At 37.7% G+C, this 23381-nt stretch overlaps 1 protein-coding gene across 4 annotated transcripts in view; it reads left to right on the top strand.

Moving 5' to 3' along the window:
- The window catches only part of RAB3GAP1 (RAB3 GTPase activating protein catalytic subunit 1), a 1043110-nt gene that overhangs the window by 955545 nt on the left and 64184 nt on the right, over positions 1 to 23381 (top strand). For all 4 annotated transcript variants that reach the window (XM_050750973.1, XM_050750977.1, XM_050750976.1 and 1 more), the window contains 2 exons: positions 13714 to 13846; positions 16370 to 16448. In XM_050750973.1, coding sequence (XP_050606930.1) covers positions 13714 to 13846; positions 16370 to 16448 — 212 coding nt within the window. The remainder of the gene's footprint in view (positions 1 to 13713; positions 13847 to 16369; positions 16449 to 23381) is intronic.

The raw sequence follows: 23381 nt of genomic DNA, 5'->3' as shown, positions 1-23381 counted from the left end.
CCCCCCCTCCCCCAGGTTCATGCCATTCTCCTGCCTCAGCCTCCCGAGTAGCTGGGAGTACAGGTGCCTGCCACCACGCCCGGCTAATATTTGTATTTTTAGTAGAGACGGGGTTTCACCATGTTTGCCAGGATGGTCTCGATCTCCTGACCTAGTGATCCGCCCGCCTCAGCCCCCCAAACTGCTAGGATTACAGGCGTGAGCCACCGCGCCCCGCCGTGGAGGGAAGTTTTGTAGGGTCATGACAAAGGAGCCATGTACGGGTGAGGTATTTGGGAACAGAATGTTGTGCCAGCAGGTTGTTTGTGATTAGTTGTCTCTTGGAAAAATTTTTCTCCCCCGCCTGGGAACCCTTCCTTGTTGCTTACTAATCAGGACTCCACACTTTGCATCATTTAGTCCTCAAGTTTTTAACGTTTAAAAAAATGCTTCTGGAATTTCAGAAAAATGTAAGAAAAGTTAAGTCAACACTTTAAAATTATATGGGGAAATATTTTAGGGCAAGGCATCTGTCTAGGGGCCTAGAAGACTGTCCTATGGAACCAGTCCCCATTGTTTCCCTTGTTATTTTCTACTTTTTGAGTAGCAAATTCTTTCATTAAAAAATTTTAGAGACCTTTAATTATAAAAATAATGTAACCACACCAAATGATGCATATGTATAAAAAAGTGATAGTCCCCTCCTCCTCACTTCTCCATCTACTTTTCAGAACAACTTTTAACAGTTCCATGTGCATACATTATACCTTGAAAAAAAGATCAATCACTTTTTATTACAGTTATCTTCTTTTTTAAAACTGTATCTTGGCGTGTTTGCAAGATAGGACATAAACATCTCTTGTTACTTTAATGCTTGCATTGTAGTCTGTTGTATGATTATCATGATGGGTTTATACATATTCCTATTGAAGAATATTTACTTTCCAGTTTTTGCAGTTAAGGTACTGTGGTGGTAAGCATTGTTCTACATACTCTTGCATATTTGTCTTTTTCTTATTGGGGGTTACTGTTTCCTTCATATGGGGGTTTTCCTCAAATATCTGATGATCTCTAGCTACTCATTTGAGAGTGAGGAACTAAAATTCGTGGGATTCATAGGATCAAAAACTTTTTTTATTTCATTGTGTGGTCACGGAGTGTCAGTCTCTGTAGACATTTTCATTTGAGCCCACCAATCTCCTTCTCCTTGTGAATACTACTCTTGCATGTTTGTATGAATATTTCTGTAACAGAATTTTTTTTTTTTTTTTTTGAGACGGGGTCTCATTCTGTTGCCAGGCTGGAGTGCAGTGGCACAATCTCGGCTCACTGCAACCTCTGCCTCCTGGGTTCAAGTGATTCTCCTGCCTCAGCCTCCCGAGTAGCTGGTACTACAGGCATGTGCCACCACGCCCAGCTAATTTTTTGTATTTTAAATAGAGACAGGGTTTCACCATGTTAGCCAGGATGTCTCGATCTCCTGACCTCCTGATCTACCCGCCTCAGCCTCCTAAAGTGCTGGGATTACAGGCATGAGCCACCGCGCCCGGCCTTCTGTAACAGATTTCTGAAAGTGGAATTACTCAGTCAAAGAGAACATGATTCTTACTTTTGATAAATACAGCCATGTTTTCTGCCAAAATAGTTGACTGCATTTGTACTTTTTCCACATATGGTATATGAAAGCACCCATATCCTCACTCCGTCCACACTGTTTATTTTCATTATATTTTTGCTAATATAACAGACTAAAACTATCTCATTTTTATTTATATTTTCCTGAGCACTCGTGAGATTGAGCATTCGTTAGTGTTTATTAGATATTAGAATTTCCTTTTTGATGGCATGTTAGATACACTAACCAATTTTCTGCTGTCTCATTGGATTGTGCAAGGGCTTTTATATTTTTATGAATGCTGACTCTCTGGGTTGCAGATATTTTCCCTCGTCTGTCATTTTGCTTTTAATTTGAATGTCTTATGCTTCACAAGAGTTTATATGTATTTTTACTATGGCAAAATATATAAAATTTACCATTTTTAGATGTTTAGTTCAGTAGCATTAAATATATTCACATTGTTGTGCAATTATTACCATCATCCATATTTAGAACAATTTTATCATCCCAAACAAACTCTACCCATTAAACAATAATAGCCTCACATAAGAGGCATCATACGATATTTGTCCTTTTGTGTCTGACATGTTTCACTTAACATGAAACATGAAGTAATATCTTCAAGGTTCATTCATGTTGTAGCATGTGTCAGAATTTCATTCCTTTTGAAGGCTGAATAATATTCCATTATATGTATATACCATATTTTAAAATCCATTCATTGGCCAGGCACGGTGGCCCACGCCTGTAATCACAGCACTTTGGGAGGCCAAGGCGGGTGGATCACCTGAGGTCAGGAGTTTGAGATCAGCTGGCCAACATGGTGAAACCACATCTCTACTAAAAATAAAAAAATTAGCCAGGCATTGTGGCGCACGCCTGTGGTCCCAGCTACTGAGGAGGCTGAGACAGGAGAATCACTTGAACCTGGGAGGTGGAGGTTACAGTGATATGAGATTGAGCCGCTGCACCACTCCAGCCTGGGCGACAGAACAACACTCCATCTCAACAACAACAACAACAACGACAACAACAACAACAAAATCCATTCATTCATCTGTCATCTGTTGCTTCTACCTTGAGACTATTGTGAATAATGCTACTGTGAACATGTGTTATACAAGTATCTGTTCTACTTGCTTTCAGTTCCTTTGTGTAGCCTGGGCATGGTGGCTCACGCCTATAATCCCAGCATTTTGGGAGGCCTAGACAGGAAGATTGCTTGAGGCCAGGAGTTTGAGACCAGCCTGGGCAACATAACCTATAGAGATAGCGAGACCCTATCTCTACAAAAAAAAAAAAAAAAAAAAAAAAAAAAACCAAGAAACTGCTGGTGTCTTTTGGGTATACAATCAGAAGTAGAATTGTTGGGTCCTATAGTAATTCTTTGTTTAATTTTTTGAGGAACCATCACGTCGTTTTCCACAGTGGCTGTAGCAGTTTACATTCTCACCAGCAATGCCCAAGGGCTCAATTTCTACACTGTTATTTCCTGGTGCTTTTTTTTTTTTTTTTTTTTTTGAAAAAAATGATAATCATTCTAATGAGTATGAAGTGGTTGTGGTTTTGATTTGCATTTCCCCAATAATTAGGGATATTGAGCATCTTTTCCTGTTCTTATTGCCTATTTGTCTACGTTCTTGGGAGAAATGTTTATTGAAGTCCTTTGCCTATTTTTACAATTGGATTATTTCTTTTGTTGTCAAGTTGTAAGAGTTCTTTATGTATTCTAGATATTAATCTCTTATGTGATATATGACTTGCAAATATTTTCTCCCATTCATGCGTTGCCTTTTCACTCTGTTGATAGTATACTTTGATGCACAAAAGTTTTTAATTTTGATGAAATTCATTTTATTTTTTCTTTTGTTGCCTGTGCGTTTAGTGTCCTGTTCAATAAACAATTGCAAATTCAAGTGTTATGAAGGATTTCCCCTGTTTACTTCTAAGAGATTTATAGTTGTTAGCTCTTATGTTTAGACCTTTGATCCATTTTGATTTTTATGTGTAATGTAAGGTAAGAGTTTATATTTTTAAGTAGTTAGGTTCTTTATGACTTCTGGATTTCATCCTGTATGTAGAAAGGGTCTCTTGACCTTACTCTGATAAATTTATACTTCTCTATTTTTTAGTACTTATCTTCTAAAGAAAGATTTTTTCTTTTAACATTTAGATATTCTACTTAGAATTACTTTTTGTGAGTGAAATGAGACTTTTTTTGTTTTGCTATTGGATAGCCAACTTTTCCAAACTGTCCCATTGAATATGTTCCCTTTATTATGTACTGAGTTCCCATATGTATTTGGATCGGTTTCTGGATTCTGAATAATGTTTATTCCTATATAAATATCATTTTATTTTTTATTTACTATAAATTTATTATACATTCTGGTAGGACAAATATCCTCCCATTATTTTCCTCTGCAGTCACTGGGCTATATTAATACTTCCCTTCCCTCCCTTTCTTTTCCCTTCCCTATCTCTTCCTTTCCCTTCTCCCCTCCCCTCCTTCCTCTCCCTCTCCCTCTTCTTTTCTTTTCTTGAGACACAGTGTTGCTGTGTTGCCCAGGCTGGAGTGCAGCCTTGACCTCCTGGGATCAAGTGATCCTCTGCCTCAGCCTCTAGAGTAGCTGGGACCACAGGCATGTGCCAACACACCTCACTAATTTTTTTATTTTTTGTAGAAATGTGGTTTCTTTTTTTTTTTAAAGATGGAGTCTCGCTCTGTCGCCCAGGCTGGAGTGCAGTGGCACTATCTTGGCTCACTGCAACCTCTACCTCCCAGGTTCAAGCAATTTTCCTGCCTCAACCTCCTGAGTAGCTGGGATTACAGGCACGCGCCACCACGCCTGGCTAATTTTTTTAAAATTTTTTAGTAGAGACGGGGTTTCACCATGTTGGCCAGAATGGTATCGATTTCTTGATCTTGTGATCCGCCCGCCTCAGCCTCCCACAGTGCTGGGATTACAGGCGTAAGCCACTGTGCCCAGCCAGAAATGTGGTTTCACTGTGTTGTCCAGGATGGTCTTGAACTCCTGGGCTCCAGTGATCCTCCCATCTTGGCCTCCCAAAGTGCTGCAATTACAGGCCTAAGTCACCACACCTGGCCTCTATACTACTTTCTGATTGTCTTTATTACTTCTCCATGCTTTCCCCTTCCTTACCTTCTCTTTCTCATTTGTTTTTCTCCTTCCAGTGTGTTCAGATGACTTCTCCTGAACTAATGCTGTCATTATATTATGATCCTTCACAGAAGCCTTCAATGGCTTTCCATTGCCTACAGGATAGTCTGAACTAGGACTGATATTCATAGGCTTCCACGGTCAGGTCCCTAATTTCTCCACCTTTTTTCTCTACTCCCCGATAGGGAACTTTAGCTGAGCTGGGTTGTTTCCTAAATTCGCAGTTCAATTTCCTGCCCCAAATCCTCATCTGTTCTTATCAGTTTTACCTTACCTAAAGGCTAACAGGGATCCAATTTTCTTCACAAATCTACTGATGGCTTACTCATCTGGCATTTATCCAATCATGTCCTTAGTTATGTCCTTAATCATGTCCACTTACGCTACTGGTAAATGATACGACAAATCAGTTTACCACTTAATAGTTTGGTAACCTGGGACAGGTTTTTCAGTCTCTTAACCTTTTCTCATCCATAGAATGAGGTTAATCCTTAACCTCATGTAAGTTTAATTTCAGTGTTAAAAGATTTTATGTATGCACAGGCACACACATACATGAATTATCTGGCTTAGTAGGTACTTATAGATGTGAGTATCCTATCCTGAAGAGCAGGAAATTAATTTGTACAGTCTGCTTTTACTTAAAAAAAATACTTATAATGAACTTCAAGTATATGCAATTGGAGTAATTAAAATCCTTGGTGGATATACGTAAATGTGATACATATTTATGAGCAGATGAGAAGATCATATATACAGAGGAGAAGGTCAGATCAGGAAATAAAATACACAGGCTTAAAATGAAGCCAGGCTGGCTCGGAAAGGAGTATAAATTTTGACTGCTAAGGTAGGCCCAAGTGCCTATTAGATCTGAGTGCCTGAGATGATGCTAAAGGGTACTTGTTTCCTTTAAAGAAGGCTTATTTGTGTTAACCAATGTACCTCATGCCTACGTGAATCAATACCTGGCTGATTCTTTTCCCTGAGGATTTCTTCTTATATTTGGTCTGGTTTTTCACTTAACAGTTGGCTGTGTCCCCTTTGCTCAGGATCTCTTTCTATGACAGTTCTTAGGTAGTTGAATGTTGTCTGGATGAATTGTGGTTCTTGGTAACTGAAGAAGGACTATCTCAAGTTCCCCTTTGTTTCTGAATTTCCCTTGTGGAATGAAAGTCAAAAGTTGCATACAAAAGGGCTTTTGGACTGAGCCTTGATATCATTCCTTTCTGTGCTTTTGTGCTTTTAGTGGGATGATCTTGATCCAGGCTGAAGGCCAGCCAGGCCACCTGTATGGAGTGGAATGTATCTAGATGACTGGGTTGTTTTTGTTCAATGGTTAGAAACTATTTATTAATCTCAAATTGTCATGATCACCTGACCTCAGGTGATCCACCCGCCTCGGCCTCCCAAAGTGCTGGAATTACAGGCGTGAGCCACCGTGCCTGGACAATATGTACACTTTTGTAACTGGCTTCTTTCACCTGATATAATGTTTTCCAGGTTTGTCATATTGTGCCATTTATCAGTGTAGTCATCCCTTGGTATCCTTGGGGGGACTGGTTCCAAGACACCATTCCCCTATCCCTGTTGTGGATACCAAAATTCCTGGATGCTCAAGTCCCTTATATAAAATGGCATATTAGCAGATGGCCTACACACATTATCCCACACATTAAATCCTCTCTGGATTACGTATAATACCTAATACAATGTAAATGCTGTATAAGTATTTTTAAAAATACATATATATTATTTTAAATTGTTGTATTGATGGGTTTTTTTCTGAATATTTTCAGCCCATAGTTGGTTGAATCTAGGGATATGGAATCTGCAGATATGGAGGGCTGATTGTTTTCATTGCTGAATAATATTTCATTTTAGGGATATACCACATTTATCTTTGCCTATTGGTGGGAATTTGAGTTGTTTCCACCTTTTGGTTACTGTGAGTAATGCTGTGAGCATTTATAGCATTAAGTTTTTGGGTGGACGTATGTTTTTATTTCTTTTGGCTATATATCTAGGAGTAGAGTTTCTGGATCTTAAGTTTATCTTTAACCTTTTGAGGACCTGCCAGACTGTTTTCCAGAGTGGCTCTTTGATTTTACATTTCTACCAGCCATGTATAGGACTCCTGAGAAAAATTTTTATTTTTATTTTTATTTTTTAGAGGCAAGGTCTTGCTCTATTGCCCAGGCTGGATTGCAGTGCCACAATCATAGTTCACTGTAATCTCAAACTCCTGGGTCTCAAGTGATCCTCCTGCCTCAGCCTTCCAAGTAGGTAGGACTATAGACATGTACCAACACACTCAAAAAAAATTTTTTTTTCGGTTAGGGATGGGGTCTCATTGTTTCTCAGGCTGGTCTTAAACTCTTGGCCTCAAGCAGTCCTCCTGCCTCAGCCTCTCAAAGTGCTGGCATTATAGGTGTCAGCCACTGTGTCCAACACTATTTTTTGTTTTTGTTCTTGTTTTTGTTTTAATTATAGCCATCCTAGTAGATATGAAGTAGTATCTCATTGTGGTTTTGATTTGCATTTCCCTAATGGCTGATGATGTTGAACATCTTTTGATGTTTTTATTGGCTGTTTGTATACCTTTTTTAGAGAAATGTCTTTTCAGGTCCTTTGCCCATTTTAAATTTTGGTTGTCGGCCAGGTGCGGTGGCTCATTCCTGTAATCCCAGCACTTTGGGAGGCCAAGGCGGTGGATCATCTGAGGTCAGGAGTTTGCGGCTAGCCCGACCAACATGGTGAAACCCTGTCTCTACTAAAAATAAAACAGCCAAATGTCGTGGTGCATGCCTGTAATCCCAGCTACTTGGGAGGCTGAGGCAGGAGAATCACTTGAACCCGGGAGGCAGAGATTGCAATGAGCCGAGATCACTCCATTGCACTCCAACCTGGGCAACAAGAGTGAAACGCCTCAGAAAATAAAAATAGTAATAAAATTGGGTTGTCTTCTCCTTATCCAATTGTAAGAGTTCTTTATATATTCTGGATACAAGTCCCTATGGGGTACATAATTTGCAGACATCTTCTCCCATTCTCTATGTTGCAGCATGTATCATTGTGAGTCATCCTTTTACTTTCTTGATGGTATCTATAGTTTTAGCTCTTACATTTAGATCTGCAATCCATTTTTAGTTAATTTTGAAGTCTAGAGTAAGACAAGGATCCAACTTTGTTCTTTTGCATGTGGATATCTAGTTGTTGCAGCAGTTCAAGACATGATGGGGTTGTGTGCTATTTCAACTTGTTAGATCACAGTGTATATATTACTCAAATATATGGATATCCAGTACGTTACTGGATAACATACTGGTTAGGAAATATTTTCTAGTACCTTTGGAAGTTGTAGGGGTTATTATTAATACTGAACAAAGGTAATTCCCTAAATACATATTAAGCATGTAAGTACTGTTAAGTACTGGGCTGCAAATATGAGTAGAACAATAGTCTTTGCTTTTCACAATCTAGTGGAGAAATAGACGTATAAATAAGCAATTAGAATAAGGTATTGTTCTTGTATTTGAACAAGATGCTAAGAAATAATCACTAACTGCTTGAAAATAATCAAAGGCACATTTTCAATAGGAATTAATATTTAGGTTGAGTTTTGAAGAATGAGCTAAAAGTATACTAAAAGAATGAAGCAGAGAAGAGCAGTAGGAATAGCCTACGCACAGGTTTATGAAGAAAGCATGCCTCTGGGGAAAAACAAGTTGTTAGGCATAGTTGTAATACAAGGAGGATGGAAGGTTGATGTGGGGGTAAAACTGGAAAGGAATAGGGTCAGATCTGTAAGCTTTGTATTTCCACCAATGTGCTCATGTTGAAATATTTGTGTATTATAACTTCTAATTATGTTACATTTTTATATCCTTTTAATGTCAGTTTTTTTGTTTTTATACAATATGTGTAATACTATAATACATAATTGGAAATAAATATATGGAGGTGTATAATTAGATTTTTACTGATAGAGGTCACTATTATTGATTATGGAAAGTTGTTGAATAATTTAAGTGGAGGAGGAAAAATAGCATATTTGTATTTTAGGAAGTTAACGACGTAGAAGGATGGAAGGCTATTAAAACAGTCCGGGAAACATATTGTGAAGGGGTTAACTAAGGCAGTGATCTTTATCTTACTGAGGTCTTTGGCCCTCCAAAGTTATGACTTAGACTCTATCTTAGTTACCTAATGTTTATTGAGTAGGTAGAAAGATAAGTGGAAAGGATTGTTGGTGCCAAATTATGATTAGTAGCATGCTGTTGTTACATAATTGCCATTACTGTCTTTTCTTTTGGAAAAAGAGAATCTTCCTCTCACCAACACTCACATTTTCCTCAGAAGTTATTTTTCCACTTCTTTATCTCATTTTTAAGGGATATTTTATTGATTTTTTAAATTTGTTGGGTTATGATTTATACACAGCAAAGTTTACAGAGCTCATGTATGTAATTGTTTTAACAAATGTATATACCCATGTTACCACCATTCATATAAAAATATAGAACATTTTCATTATCCCAGAAAGATTGCTTGTTTTTCAATCCCAGAGGTAATCACAGTTTTGACTTCTTTCACTGTATATTTTAGTTTTTCCTGCTCTTAAGCTTTTTATAGCTAGACTCATACAGTATCACTCTTCATATCTAACTTTTTTGCTGAACATGATGATTTAAAAATTCACCATACTGGAATTTGGTATCAAATGACTATATCCTGATGGAATTGAATATGGGATGTTAGAGTGTTGTTTATCAGTTGAGTCTGTTTTGGAGACAGAACTTGGTTGCCTTGTCGCTTATTGAATACAATCAAATCTTCCTCTAGATAGATGTCAGTAAGGTTGACAATAGTACCAGAATCCAGAATTAGGGTCAGACAGTATCACTGTATCATTTAAAAAGAGTATTTTAGATTTACTGCAAACTTGAAAAAGGAATTTCTCTCTCCTTTTCTGGACTTTCTTTTACCTCGTTTTAGCTATCACTGCTTTATATTGGACATTTCTTCTAGCGTAACAAACTCTTATGTACATTATCATATTACTTATTGGCTCTTGAGCCTTTTGTATAGGCCATTGATGCCTTGATTTAACACAGGTCAACCTCATGGTAAAGAAACCCACCCCACACATAAAAATTATGATTTTTGGCCAGATGTGGTGGCTCATGCCTGTAATCCCACCACTTTGGGAGGCTGAGGTGGGCAGATAACTTGAGGTCAAGAGTTCAAGACCAGCCTGGCCAACATAGTGAAACCTGGTCTCTACTAAAAATACAAAAATTAGCCAGGCATGGTGGTGCATACCTGCAATCCCAGCAACACGGGAGACTGATGCAGGAGAATCGCTTAAACCTAGGAGGCGGAGGTTGCAGTGAACCGAGATCACACCACTGCACTCCAGCCTGGGTGACAGAGCGAGCCTTGGTCTCAAAAAAAAGAAAAAAATAAATTCTCCGCCCACTTTTTGATGGGGTTGTTTTTTTCTAGTAAATTTGTTTATTTGTAGATTCTGGATCCATTAGCCCTTTGTCAGATGGATAGATTGCAAAAATTTTCTCCCATTCTGTAGGTTGCCTGTTCACTCTGATGATAGTTTCTTTTGCTGTGCAGAAGCTCTTTAGTAATTAGATCCCATTTGTTACCATTGCTTTTGGTGTTTTAATCATGAAGTCTTTGCCCATGCCTATGTCCTAAGTGGTATTGCCTAGGTTTTCTTCTAGGGTTTCTATGGCTTTAGGTCTTACGTTTAAGTCTTTAATCCATCTTGAATTAATTTTTGTATGAGGTATAAGGAAGGGGTCCACTTTCAGTTTTCTGCATATGGATAGCCAGTTTTCCCAATACCATTTATTAAAAGGGAATCCTTTCCCCATTGCTTGTTTTTGTCAGGTTTATCAAAGATCAGATGGTTGTAAATGTGTCTTGTTATTTCTGAGGCCTCTGTTCTGTTCCCTTGGTCTATATTTCTGTTTTGGTACCAGTACCATGCTGTTTTGATTACTGTAGCTTTGTAGTATAGTTTGAAGTCAGGTAGTGTGATGCCTCCATATTGTGGGATCTGGCCTGCATCCTGCAATGGAACAGGGCTCTTTCTTTGTTCCCAGGCAGATCAGCAGGTCAAGAAATAATAGACACACACAAGATAGTGAAAGCTGGGTCCAGGGGGGTCACTGCCTTCTGGTCCCGTGGTGCCAACAATGCACTGGATATACCAGCATTTATTATTAATTTTAGTGAGGGGAGGGTAGGTTAGTGAGGGATTTAGGGTCATTTGATTATGAGGTGAGATGGTCACATGGGGATGAAGTAATTCTTTAACATAACATCTGTATGCAGAAGTACAATATACAGAGATAAGAATTTACAATATAGTGTGTGCATCAGTAATTTCTAACAGAGCCTTCAAACAGAAACACAGTCTTTCCATAACCTGTGATTAGCAAGATATTATTCAGCAGTAATAGTTGCAGCAAAAGCTGGTTACAAACAATCCATAGAAACAGGACATGAAGCTAGACAACCGGTTAGACCAGAAATTCTCAGAAGGGAGTATGCCTTAACCCTAAAGAGGCCTAGAAGATCCATGGCAAGGTGAGGGCGTTTATAGCCCTGTCTTATCCATATGGACAGGCGCTCCTCAAGCGTCCGTTTATAGACTCTCCACAAGGGTCGCATTCTATTCCCAGAGCTATGAACATCTGCTTTTCTGGGATAGGAATCTTGGTGATGTGAAATGTCCCTGACTGCACGTCCATTCGTAGGCTCTCTGCAGGGGAAGAACATCACGTGCTGTTGGCTCATTCTGGCAGTCCAGGCTGGCATTGTCTTTACACAATCCTGCATGCAATTTTGTATTTACAATAATCAGGAGCATTTCATCTTTTATTCCATAGCAATAGCTTCAGGGGGTCTCCCAACACCTCCAGCTTTGTTCTTTTTGCTTAGGATTGTCTTGGCTATATGAGGGCTTTTTTGGTTCCATATGACATTTAGTTTTTTCTAATTCTGTGAAGAAAGTCAATGGTAGTTTGATGGGGATAGCATTGAATCTATAAATTACTTTGGGCAGTGTGGCCATTTTCATAGTATTGATTCTTCTCATCCATGAGCATGGAATGTTTTTCCATTTGTTTGTGTCCTCTCTTATTTCCTTGACCAAGCAATCCCATTACTGGGTCTATACCCAAAGGATTATAAATAATTATACTATAAAGACACAGGCACACGTATGTTTATTGCAGCACTGTTCACAATAGCACAGACTTGGAACCAACCCACATGTCCATCAATGATAGACTGGATTAAGAAGATGTGGTACATATATACCATGGAATACTATGCAGCCATAAAAAGGATGAGTTCATGTCCTTTGCAGGGACATGGATGAAGCTGGAAACCATCATTCTCAGCAAACTAACACAAGAACAGAAAACCAAACGCTGCATGTTCTCACTCATAAGTGGGAGTTGAACAATGAGAACACGTGACACAGGGAGGGGAACGTCACACACTGGGACCTGTTGGGGGAGGAAAGGGCCAGGGGAGGGATAGCATTAGGAGAAATACCTAATGTAGATGACGGGTTGATGGGTGCAGCAAACTGCTATGGCACGTGTATACCTATGTAACAAACTTGCATGTTCTGCACGTGTATCCTAGAACTTAAAGCATAATAAAAATTATGATTTTGGATGTATATCATACATGACAATTCAAATCCTAATGAAAAGATTGATATTTGATGTACTTATGTAGTAATATATACTTAGGACACTTAAAATAGGATTTCATTTAATTTAGAATTATAAATATCTTTCCAGGAATATATATAAAACATTCAGGTGTTTACACTAGGGATGGCCATGAAAACATTTTAAAAATAGTAACTCACAGATTTGTTGCTTATACATTTTCAGTCTAGTTTGGGGCTATCTGTGCTTAGCTAGTTGCTTGGTTGGTATTTCCTGCCTCGTAGTGGTGCTATGCTGTAATGACTGTTTACCTCTCCATTGGAAAAAGTAACTATGGGAGATTAGAAGCCCTGTGGGAAAAATCCTTTTTTATGGTTAGGGTTATCTATAACTAAGGAACTCTTTGGAACTCTTAGTTAATATATGTTTTCCATTCAAGAAGTTGCTATTCAAATGGAAAGACTTGAATGCCAAAGCTCGATAAAGAAGCAGGAATCTGTTAAATAAGTGCTACAGGTGTCATGCCATTAAATTGATTGTGCAGACTGCTTCTTTATGAAGCAGTTTCTGGTGTCAAATAATGCTATATGCTGTATTATTAATATATAGTGATGTATTCATGATTTTATATAGAGACATCCTTGAAAAAAATATTAATCTGTGTAAGTCACTTGATAGTTAATATTCTAGGAGAAATTTCTTTTTAAAGGAACACTGTGATAAATCATTTATAAAATAATTTTCTCGGCCGGGCGCGGTGGCTCACGCCTGTAATCCCAGCACTTTGGGAGACCGAGACGGGCGGATCAAGAGGTCAGGAGATCGAGACCATCCTGGCTAACACGGTGAAACCCCATCTCTACTAAAAAATACAAAAAACTAGTCGGGCGAGGTGGCGGGCGCCTGTAGTCCCAGCTACTCGGGAGGCTGAGGCAGGAGAATGGCGTGAACCCGGGAGGCGGAGCTTGCAGTGAGCTGAGATCCGGCCACTGCACCCCAGCCTGGGCGACAGAGCGAGACTCCGTCTCAAAAAAAATAAATAAATAAAAAATAAAATAAAATAAAATAATTTTCTCTTGGTTGTATTCACTTTTATGTTTTTCTTTTTTCTTTGTATGGAGGATATTTATAGGGCAGAAAAAGGGGAAAATATCCCTGTCGTTAGTAAATATAATGATAGCTGTTCATTAAGGTAAATATTTTTCCATTTTATTGTTACATGTAGGGTATATTTACTTCTGGCACATGGGAAGAGAAATCAGATGAAATTTTCTTTGCTGACTTCAAGTTCTCAGTCACTCATCATTATCTTGTACAAGAGTCCACTGATAAAGAAGGAAAGGATGAGTTATTAGAGGGTAAGTTATTTCTGTATAATAATAATTAACTTCTGATTTTTAAGATTGGCTGTAATTTTGAATGACGAATTTAGTTTTCTTCTGTAGTGTCAGTTCCTCTGGAACTGTTTTACATAGGCAAAGTTGTTTCACCACATCTGAGGTAGAGGATGAATTACAGTGTCATTCATTTTTTAATTAATTAAATCAGCTCATATTTATTGAGTACCTAACATGTACCAGGTACTTTTCCAAGCCCTGTAGAACCCAAACTTAAATGAAACTTACATTCCAGTAGGGAAGATAAGATACATAAGTAAGTAACAGTAATAGGTAAAAAGTGATAAGTGCATCCTGAAGTACAGATAAAGTTCTGTTGGAATTCAGAGGAGAAAAGATCACTTTTAATTGGGAAATTAGAGAAGGAGAATTAAGCAAGTAACTTTGGCTTTGAAGGATTACAAATAAAGGAAAATCTGTTGATTAGAGGGTAGTATTTTGGATTGACTCCAGATTTTGGAGTCAAAACAAGTGGATTAAAATTTTATTTTTTCTACTTGCTAGTTAGTTGACCCTTCTAAGCTTGAGTTATTTCAATTGTAAAATGAAGTAATACTACCTGAAGATAGTATTAAATCTACTAAGTGCAGATTTAATGAGAAATTGTACCTAAGCAACTATCTCAGTACCTGACCCATGCCAGGTACTCAATAAATGGTGTCTATGATTGTTAATAGGTCAAATCATCCAAATCTTCTGTCCTGAGATAAACTAGTGCATAACAGTGAGTGAGCAAGATACTGAATAAACATGAACTTTGGAGCTGCCAGTCAAATACCCTTCTTCATTCACTAAGCAAATAAATAGGTAGAATGTGTTAAATTTTTTCTGATCGTAATAGATTGTCATTTGTAAGCTCAGACCTGAAAACAATCTGTGCTTTTTCTTGTGTAGGAATAGAATTATGTCACCTTTTCTATTATGTATATTCTTCTTAGAAACAAAACAATTAGATAATATGTGCATTCAGATTCATAAACCAGGGCAGATAACACTAACCATATATACATATATGGAAGGAATTATACAGCAAAATAAAATAATTAATCCAGAATGTGAATATGAGAATTTTAAGATGAAGAGGGAAGTGTGTGCAGTTGGTGGGAGGTCTCATAATGGCCAGCAATTTTCAGGTTCAACATTCTGCCAATTAATGAAGAAACTATTCAGTAGCGAAAATTTAAGTGCTGTTAATTTAAGGGAAGACCATACATCAAGGAAAAACTGCTGTAGTAAAAGGAGGCTTAGAATCAGAGGTCTGAGATGAACAGATGAAGGAGACTGTGGTACAATGAAGGCGAATGATTTATTTCTTTTTTTTTTTTTTTTGAGACGGAGTTTCGCTCTTGTTGTCCAGGCTGGAGTGCAATGGCGCGATCTCGGCTCACTGCAACCTCCGCCTCCCAGGTTCAAGCAGTTCTCCTGCCTCAGCCTCCCAGGTTGCTGAGATTACAGGCACCAACCACCACACCCAGTTTTTTTTTGTATTTTTAGTAGAGACAGGGTTTTGTTATGTTGGCCAGGCTGGTCTTGAACTCCTGACCTCAGGTGATCCTGCCTCGGCCTTCCAAAGTGCTGGGATTACAGGCTTGGAACCCCTGGGCCCAGTGAAAGGTGAATGAATTTTAGGCTAGTTAAGGCATCGTTGCATGTGTACATATAAAGTGCAGTTTTCTTTTAATTTGGTTGATTGAGGCTATAACTGATGGTGGGAGTTACAAGCCAAACCATTAGCTCAGTTTTACAGATACGCATTTAAAACTATATTATCAGAGGTCAGGAGATTTGAGCACTAATCATTTATTTTGTTGGAGTTGCCTATTGCTTTTGGTCTGAAAAGCATCAAATCGTTAGCATTCTCTTTAGTCTTTTAGCAAAATAAAAAGTATAGATTTGCTAAGCAATGATAGCTATATAACAAAAATTGTTTTCATGAATGGATACTATTTTTTATGCATTGAATTTATCATGTGTTTATGAGTATAATGATCTTTGATGTTAGTACCGTATCATGGATAGTAATTTAAGTGTGTAAACATGGTTTAAAAGTGGGAAGCCAGGTAGAAGTTTTACAAGAACATTTAAGATGGACAGGGGGCCTAAAAAGGCTTGCTATGGAAGGTTATACAGAGTTGACATATCTCTAAATAGAATGTTGAAGAAAAGTAGAGGCAAGGTAAGGCCAAGAAGAATAAATAAAACAAAGCTTTCTGGTAAGGGTGAGGAATTGTGTGAGTCATGACTCAGAAGCAAAACAATATTTTAAACATGGGAGTGGCATATGTCTTTTTTATAGGCTACTTTTGTTTGAAGAAAAAAAAATGAGAAATCCCTCTCCCTGTACTCAGGCTATCTTTAGATATGAATCTTAAAGCAATATCAAAACTGCATGGTCTAGCAAGACACGTGTTTCCTCAAAGCATATTATAAAACTCTGCCTGATCATGAACATACTAACTTTTTCATTATCAAATGTTTTTGTAGATGTTATTCCACAATCTATGCAAGATTTGCTGTGTATGAATAACGACTTTCCTCCAAGAGCACATTGCCTTGTAAGATGGTAGGTATATATTTTACTCAGATACCTTTTAGTATGCGTGTCGCGGGGGACCCCAACACTGTCCCCAAGTTCACCGATTTGGTAAGGAGACTCAGAAGACTCAGCATTTAATTGCAGCTGATTTATTGCAGAGACAGGATGCAGGGCAAAATCTGCAAAGGGAAGAGGCACATGAGGCAAAGTCCAGAGGAAGTACAAGCTTTTAAGAGTTCTTTCCTAATGGAGTCAGGCAAGATGTACTCAGTGCCCTCAGCAACAAGTTGTGACGACGTATATGAAACATTATCTATCAGAGACAGTGTTAGAGGCTCAGCACCCCAGGTTTTTAATTAGGGGGCTGGTCATATAAGCACCCTTTCACTGGTATATACCAAAATTTCAGGCTCACAGAAGGAAAGCAGGTGTTCAGCATAAATTACATTGTTTGCATAAACAACTTAGGCTTAGTGAGCAGCTTAATCAGTTCTGGAAATGGTGAGAACCCTACCCAAATCCCAGTTCCCAGCTGTCGGCCAAGAGATAACCTTGCAAGCAGGCTTTTATTTATTTTTTATTTTTTTGGTTTGTTTTTTCTTTTTGTTTTTTGTTTTTAATTATTATGGATATATAATAGTTTTACATATGTAATAGTTGTACATATTCATCTTCAAAAGAAATGATAAATGCTTGAGGTGATGGATTCCCCAATTAAACGTTCCAATTCCATTCTTTTATTTATCTTGAAATATACAACAAATTGTTGTTAACTATAGGCGCCCTATTTTGCTACTGAACTCTAGGTCTTACTTCTATCCAACTGTATTTTTGTCCCATTAACCATCCCCTCTTTATGCCCCACTCCCCACTACCCTTCTAAGCATCTGGTAATTCTACTTAGAGATATGTCAACTCTGTATCACCTCTCATAGCTAGCCTTTTTAAGCTCCCTGGCCATCTTAAATCTTCTTATAAAACTTCTACCCAGTTTCCCACTTCTAACCCATGTTTACACACTTAAATGACTATCCATAAGACACTAACATCATTCTATTCTCTTATCTCTGTGAGTTCATTTTTTTTTTTAAGCTCCCACATTTTAGTGAAAACATGTGCAATACTAGTCTTTCTGTGCCTGGCTTATTTCACTTAAATGTCTTTCAGTTCCTTCTATGTTGTTGTAAATGACAGGATTTCATTCTTTTTTATGGCTAAATAATATTCCATTGTGTATATGTACCACATTTTCTTTATTCATTCATCTGTTGATGGGTACTTAGGTTGATTCCATATCTTGGTTATTGTGAATACTGCTGCAGTAAACATGGGAGTAGAGATTTCCCTTCAGTATACGGATTTCCTTTCTGCAAGCAGGCTTTTTTTTTTTTTTTGAGGCGGAGTCTCCCTCTGTCACCCAGGCTGGAGTGCAGTGGCCGTATCTCAGCTCACTGCAAGCTCCGCCTCCCAGGTTTACGCCATTCTCCTGCCTCAGCCTCCCGAGTAGCTGGGACTACAGGCGCCCGCCACCTCGCCCGGCTAGATTTTTGTATTTTTTAGTAGAGACGGGGTTTCACCGTGTTAGCCAGGATGGTCTTGATCTCCTGACCTTGTGATCCGCCCATCTCGGCCTCCCAAAGTGCTGGGATTACAGGCTTGAGCCACCGCGCCCAGCCGGCTTTTTTTTTTTTGAGATGCAGTCTTGCTGTGTCACCTAGGCTGGAGTACAGTGGCGTGATCTCGGCTCACTGCAACCTCTGCCTCCCGGGATCACGCCATTCTCCTCCCTCAGCCTCCCAAGTAGCTGGGACTACACGTGCCTACCACCATGCCCAGCTATTTTTTTGTATTTTTAGTAGAGATGGGGTTTCACGGTGTTAGCCAGGATGGTCTCGATCTCCTGACCTCGTGATCCACCCGCCTCGGCCTCCCAAAGTGCTGGGATTACAGGCGTGAGCCACTGCGCCCGGCCACAGGCAGGCTTTTTTAAGGATACACAGTCACAGCCCTGCTGGTTCATGTTTTCTGCACAATATATTTCATAATCCAGGGTAGTGCTTAACTGTAGTCTCATGACAAGCATGACAAGAACATTTAAATATCATAGAAATTTTAATACATATTATTGAATATTGAAATAAACTCAATATATTGGATATTGATCTGTTATATGATAAAATCAAAACTCACTGTGTCTAAACTATAAATGTGACACATTAATGTAAGAGGTAGTCTTCCCCCTCTTATCTGCAGTTTTGCTTTCTGTGCTTTCAGTTACCTGTGGTCACGTGTAGTCTGAAAATATTAAATGGAACATTTCAGACAAAAACAACAAGTTTTAAATTGCATGCTGTTCTGAGTAGTATGGTGAAGTCTTGGGCCGTTCTGTCCTGGAGGTGAATCATGCCTTTGTCCAGTGTATCTACAATGTATACACTACCTGCCCCTTAGGCCCTTAGTAGTCACCTTGGTTATCAGATTGACAGATCACAAGAAGGGTGAGTATAGTAAAATAAGATATCTTGAGAGAGACAGAGAGAGAGAGAGACCACATTTATGTAACTTTTGTTACAAAATATTGTCATAACTGTTCTATTGGTACAGATACATAGAGAAAAAACAGTACATACAGGGTTCAATATCATCTGCAGTTTCAAGCATCCACTAGGGGTCTTGGAAATGACCTCCCACAGATAAGGGGGACTATTTGCATCACATTTAAAAGGTCTTTTCTGTCTTTTTCAATTATTCCAAGTGTCTGTGAACTTTTATTTATTTTGGATGGAGTGGTCTTAAAACATGCTACCACCAAAATGGCCCTAGTAAAGAGTATATGTTTAAGAAAGGAGACCTAGTTAAAGAAAGTTTATATACTGGTTTGAAATTGTTCCATTGGTATCAGTTGGTCTTTTGATTTTTTTCAAATTAAAGAATTCTAAGGGAGGGGAAAATGATATTAATCTGTGTTTATGTTTTCGTATAGCAAATAGGCTGTGTAGCACTTTAAAAAAAGAAAATTATTTGTAAATGCAGGTAAACGGGATAGTGTTTCATAAATATTCCTCTTTTAGTATGACCTTTTGTTCACTTAAGCAATTAACTAAAAAAGATGTAATAATTATATTTAATTTAATCCTTCCACATTCTATTCTGGCCTTTTAAAATATGAATATATACATTTAATATGATTAAATTTATCAGAAGGCACCATAGTATCAGAGCACGAGCTTTGTATGCATTCATTCATTCATTCATTCAACATTAATTGAACACTTACTGTTTGGCTACATAATGAATTAGGTTTAATTCCTAACTCAGGTACTTAGTATCTCTGCAACTCTGGGCAAGTTACTTAATTTCTTGTAGTTTGTTTCTACACTGGTAAACTAAGAATAATAAATAATATGCACTTTCAAGGCAGTTATGAGGATCAAATAAGATAATGGCACCTAGTATGTTTATCAAAATCTAAATGCTATTAACATGATTTCAGCTTTTTGATATGTATTTCCTCAAACTGTTACATAGTCCATAGTCTAAATATTAAATGAAGTAATGAAACCTTTCTATATATTAATATAAATAACTTGTTAGTAGGGTGGTTTTTGTAACCTTTCCATTTACTTTTTAAAATATTTTTAAAATTAACATAGTAAAATTGGACTTTTTGTGGAGGTGAGCAGTTCTCTGAACTTCAGCACTTTATATAGTTTTTCACTAGTACCAACATCAGGAGATACAACAGTTCTATAACACCCCTTACCTCTGCTGCCAAAAAGAGCCCTATTGTCCCTTTTGTCTCTTAGTAAGCATAGACACATCCTTCCCACTTTTTTTTTTTTTTTTTAAGAGACAGGTCTCGCTTTGTCACCCAGGCTGGAATGCATTGGTGCAGTCATGGGTACTGTAGCCTTGAACTCCTGGGCTCAAGTGATCCTTCTGCCTCAGCCTTTTGAGTAGCTAGGACTACAGGCGCACACCACCATGCCCAGCTAAGTTGGTTTTTAATTTTTTTGTAGAGACAGTGTCTTGTTATGTTGCCTGGACTGCTCTTAAACTCCTGGCCTCAAGTGATCCTCCCACCTCAGCCTCCCAAAGTGCTGGGATTATAGGCGTGAGCCACTGTACCTGACCATACTCCCCACATAATCCTTGGAATCCCTGATCTTTCTTGGTCACTATAGTTTTGTCCTTTTGAGAGAGTCATATAAATAGAATTCTACTGTATGTAACCATGGGTGACTGGCTTTTAAAACTCAGCATGGTGCCTTTGAAGTTCTTTGAGGTGATTCTACTTATCAATAGTTTGTTCCTTTTTATTGCTGAGTAGTATTTTATTATAAGGATATACCACACTGTTTACTCATTCATTTGTTGAGGGTTATTAGGATTGTTTTTAGGTTTTGGCATTTTTATATAGAGCTATATTATAAATATTTGTATACAGATTTTTGTGTGAAAACACATTTTCAGTTCACTTGGGTAGATACCTAGAGTAGGATTGCTAAGTCATGTGGTAACTGTATGTTTATAGGAAACTGCAGACATTTCTAGAGTAGCTGTACCATTTTGCATTCCCATCAATAATGTATGAAAATTCCAGTTTCTACATCCTTACCAGCACTTGGTATTATCAGTATTTGTTTTTAGCCATTCCTAGTAGGTGCATAGTGGTATCTCATCCTAATTTTAATTTTGAACATCTTTTGTGTGTTTGTCCATTTATATCTTCTCTATATTACAGTGTCTAAGTCATTTGCACATATTTTAATTGGGTTATTTGTTTTCTTTTTTGGAGTTGGGGGATTGTTTTCTTACTGTTAAGTTTTAAGAGTTCGTTGTGTACTTTGGATATAAATCTTTTTTATAATGTGTGATTTCCAAAAATTTTCTAGAAAAGACATCGCTAAGAGAAATGAAAAGCTTATCTGTAACAGATAAGACTGTAACTTATCTTTTAATTTCTCTTATGATGTCTTTTCTAGAACAAAAATTTTAAAATTGAATGAAGTTCAGTTTTATCAATTTTTAATTGTATGGATTGTGTTTTTGGCCATGTCTGAGGACTTTTTGCTCTAGGTCACAAATCTTTCTCCTATTAAAAAAATTATTTTATTTTGGAATTATTCAAAATCTGAGGGTGAAAGCAGCTGTTTATGGATGCTGGGGATGGTGGTAGCAGATCCATTACCTAGCTGGCAAAAGGGGTAGCAGTGGCCTGTAGTATTCTTTCGAAAAACCCCTAATCCCAATTTATCCATTTTGATATTTAGATGTTACCTGATTTCTTTCAGCAGTGTCTTACAGTTTTCAGCACGAAGATCCTGTAAATGTTATATGTTTCTACTTGTTGCTTTTTAATAAAGGAGCTATTGTAATGATATTAAAAAATTTTTTTTTTCATTTCCAATTGTTCGTTTCTAGTATGTAGGGATATGGCTGATTTTGAGGGGTTGACCTTGTATCCTGTAACCTTGCTAAACACAATTACTAGTTCTAGGAGTTGTCATTTCTTTGGGATTTTGTATGTATATAATCACTGTCTCTGAATATGAATAGTATTATTTCCTTTCTAATCTCAGTTCTTTTTTTAAAATATGTATTTTTTAAAAATTGTATACCATCAAGCCGTCTGTTCATGTTTTTTTTTTTCTTTTTAAAACTGGCCAGGGCTTCCAGTAAAATATTGAATAAGAGCTCCTCATCTCAGAGGGACAGCATTTAGTTTTTTACTATTAAGTATGATGTTAGCTGTGTATTTTTTTGTAGATGCTCTTTATCAGATTGAGAAAGTTCCCTTTTGTTCCTGCTTTGCTGAGAGTTTTTATTATGAATGGATGTTGAATTTTGTCAAATCCTTTTTCTGTTTAAATTGATATGATTTATTTTCTTTAGATTTTTAATATGTTGATTGCATTGATTGATTTTTGGATATATAACCAGCTTTGCATTCTCAAGATAAACTCCACTTCTTTGTGGTGTAATTTGTATTTCTTTCTCTCTCTTTCTCTCTCTCTCTCTGTGTGTGTGTGTATATGTATATGTATGCATATTGCTGTATTTGATATGCTAATAGTTTGTTGAGGACTTCAGTGTTTATGTTCATGAGGGATGTTAGTCTTTAGTTTTCTTTTCTCATGCTTTGGTTTTGGAATCAGTAATGTTGGCCTCATAATGTGAAGTCAGAAAGTATTTTGTTCTCTTTTATTTTCTTTGAGAGAGTGTGTAAAATTGATTTTTTTTTTTAACTGATAGAATTTGCCTTTGAAACTTTCTGGGCCTGGCATTCTCACTTTATTCAGGTGGCAGTTCCTTCTAGGGTCCAGGATTTAAGCAGAAGTCTCAGTTCCAGTACCTTGTCTCATGTATACCCATATCCCTGAGAGGTCATTCAAAACATTACAACCTCCGTAGTGATTTGGATTGATGCAGTAAATCCAAATCTAAAGGATATATAAGGAAGCTTTTGTGTTTAGGTTATATAGCAGAGAGATTGGTAATTTCATCAGAAAGATATGCAGCTTCCAAGTCCCAGGGCCTTATAAGCAGAGGCACAGTTACGGATAATATCTGAGTGATATTGTGCTTCTGGAAGCCTAGTTTCTGGGCCTAGACTTATTTATATTTATTATTATGAGACTGGGGCATTCTTGGACATAGCCTAATCTGGATGCATGCCAGAGACCACTTTCCCTGGTCTGGGTGTACCTCATCATCTCAGAGTTATATAATTCATATTATGACTGCTAGGCTAAAATATATGGTATTGTCAGACATAAACAGACTTTTCTTCCATCATTCTTGTTCTCTCCAGTCTAGCACAGCATAGTCAGTTTTGCAAACAGTTTTATAGGTCAAACTAACAGACTTTTAACAGTAAAAGGCTTACCCTGTAAAATCCCAGTTCCCAGTGCCCAACTGTTGGGGCCTATAGCCAAAGCTTATCATCCCCTGGTATTT

The sequence above is a fragment of the Macaca thibetana genome, chromosome 12 (genome assembly GCF_024542745.1).
Source record: "Macaca thibetana thibetana isolate TM-01 chromosome 12, ASM2454274v1, whole genome shotgun sequence".
NCBI classification, from domain to species: Eukaryota; Metazoa; Chordata; class Mammalia; order Primates; family Cercopithecidae; genus Macaca; species Macaca thibetana.
Note: the sequence above shows the minus strand (reverse complement) of the source record. Positions and strands in the feature narration are given on the sequence as shown.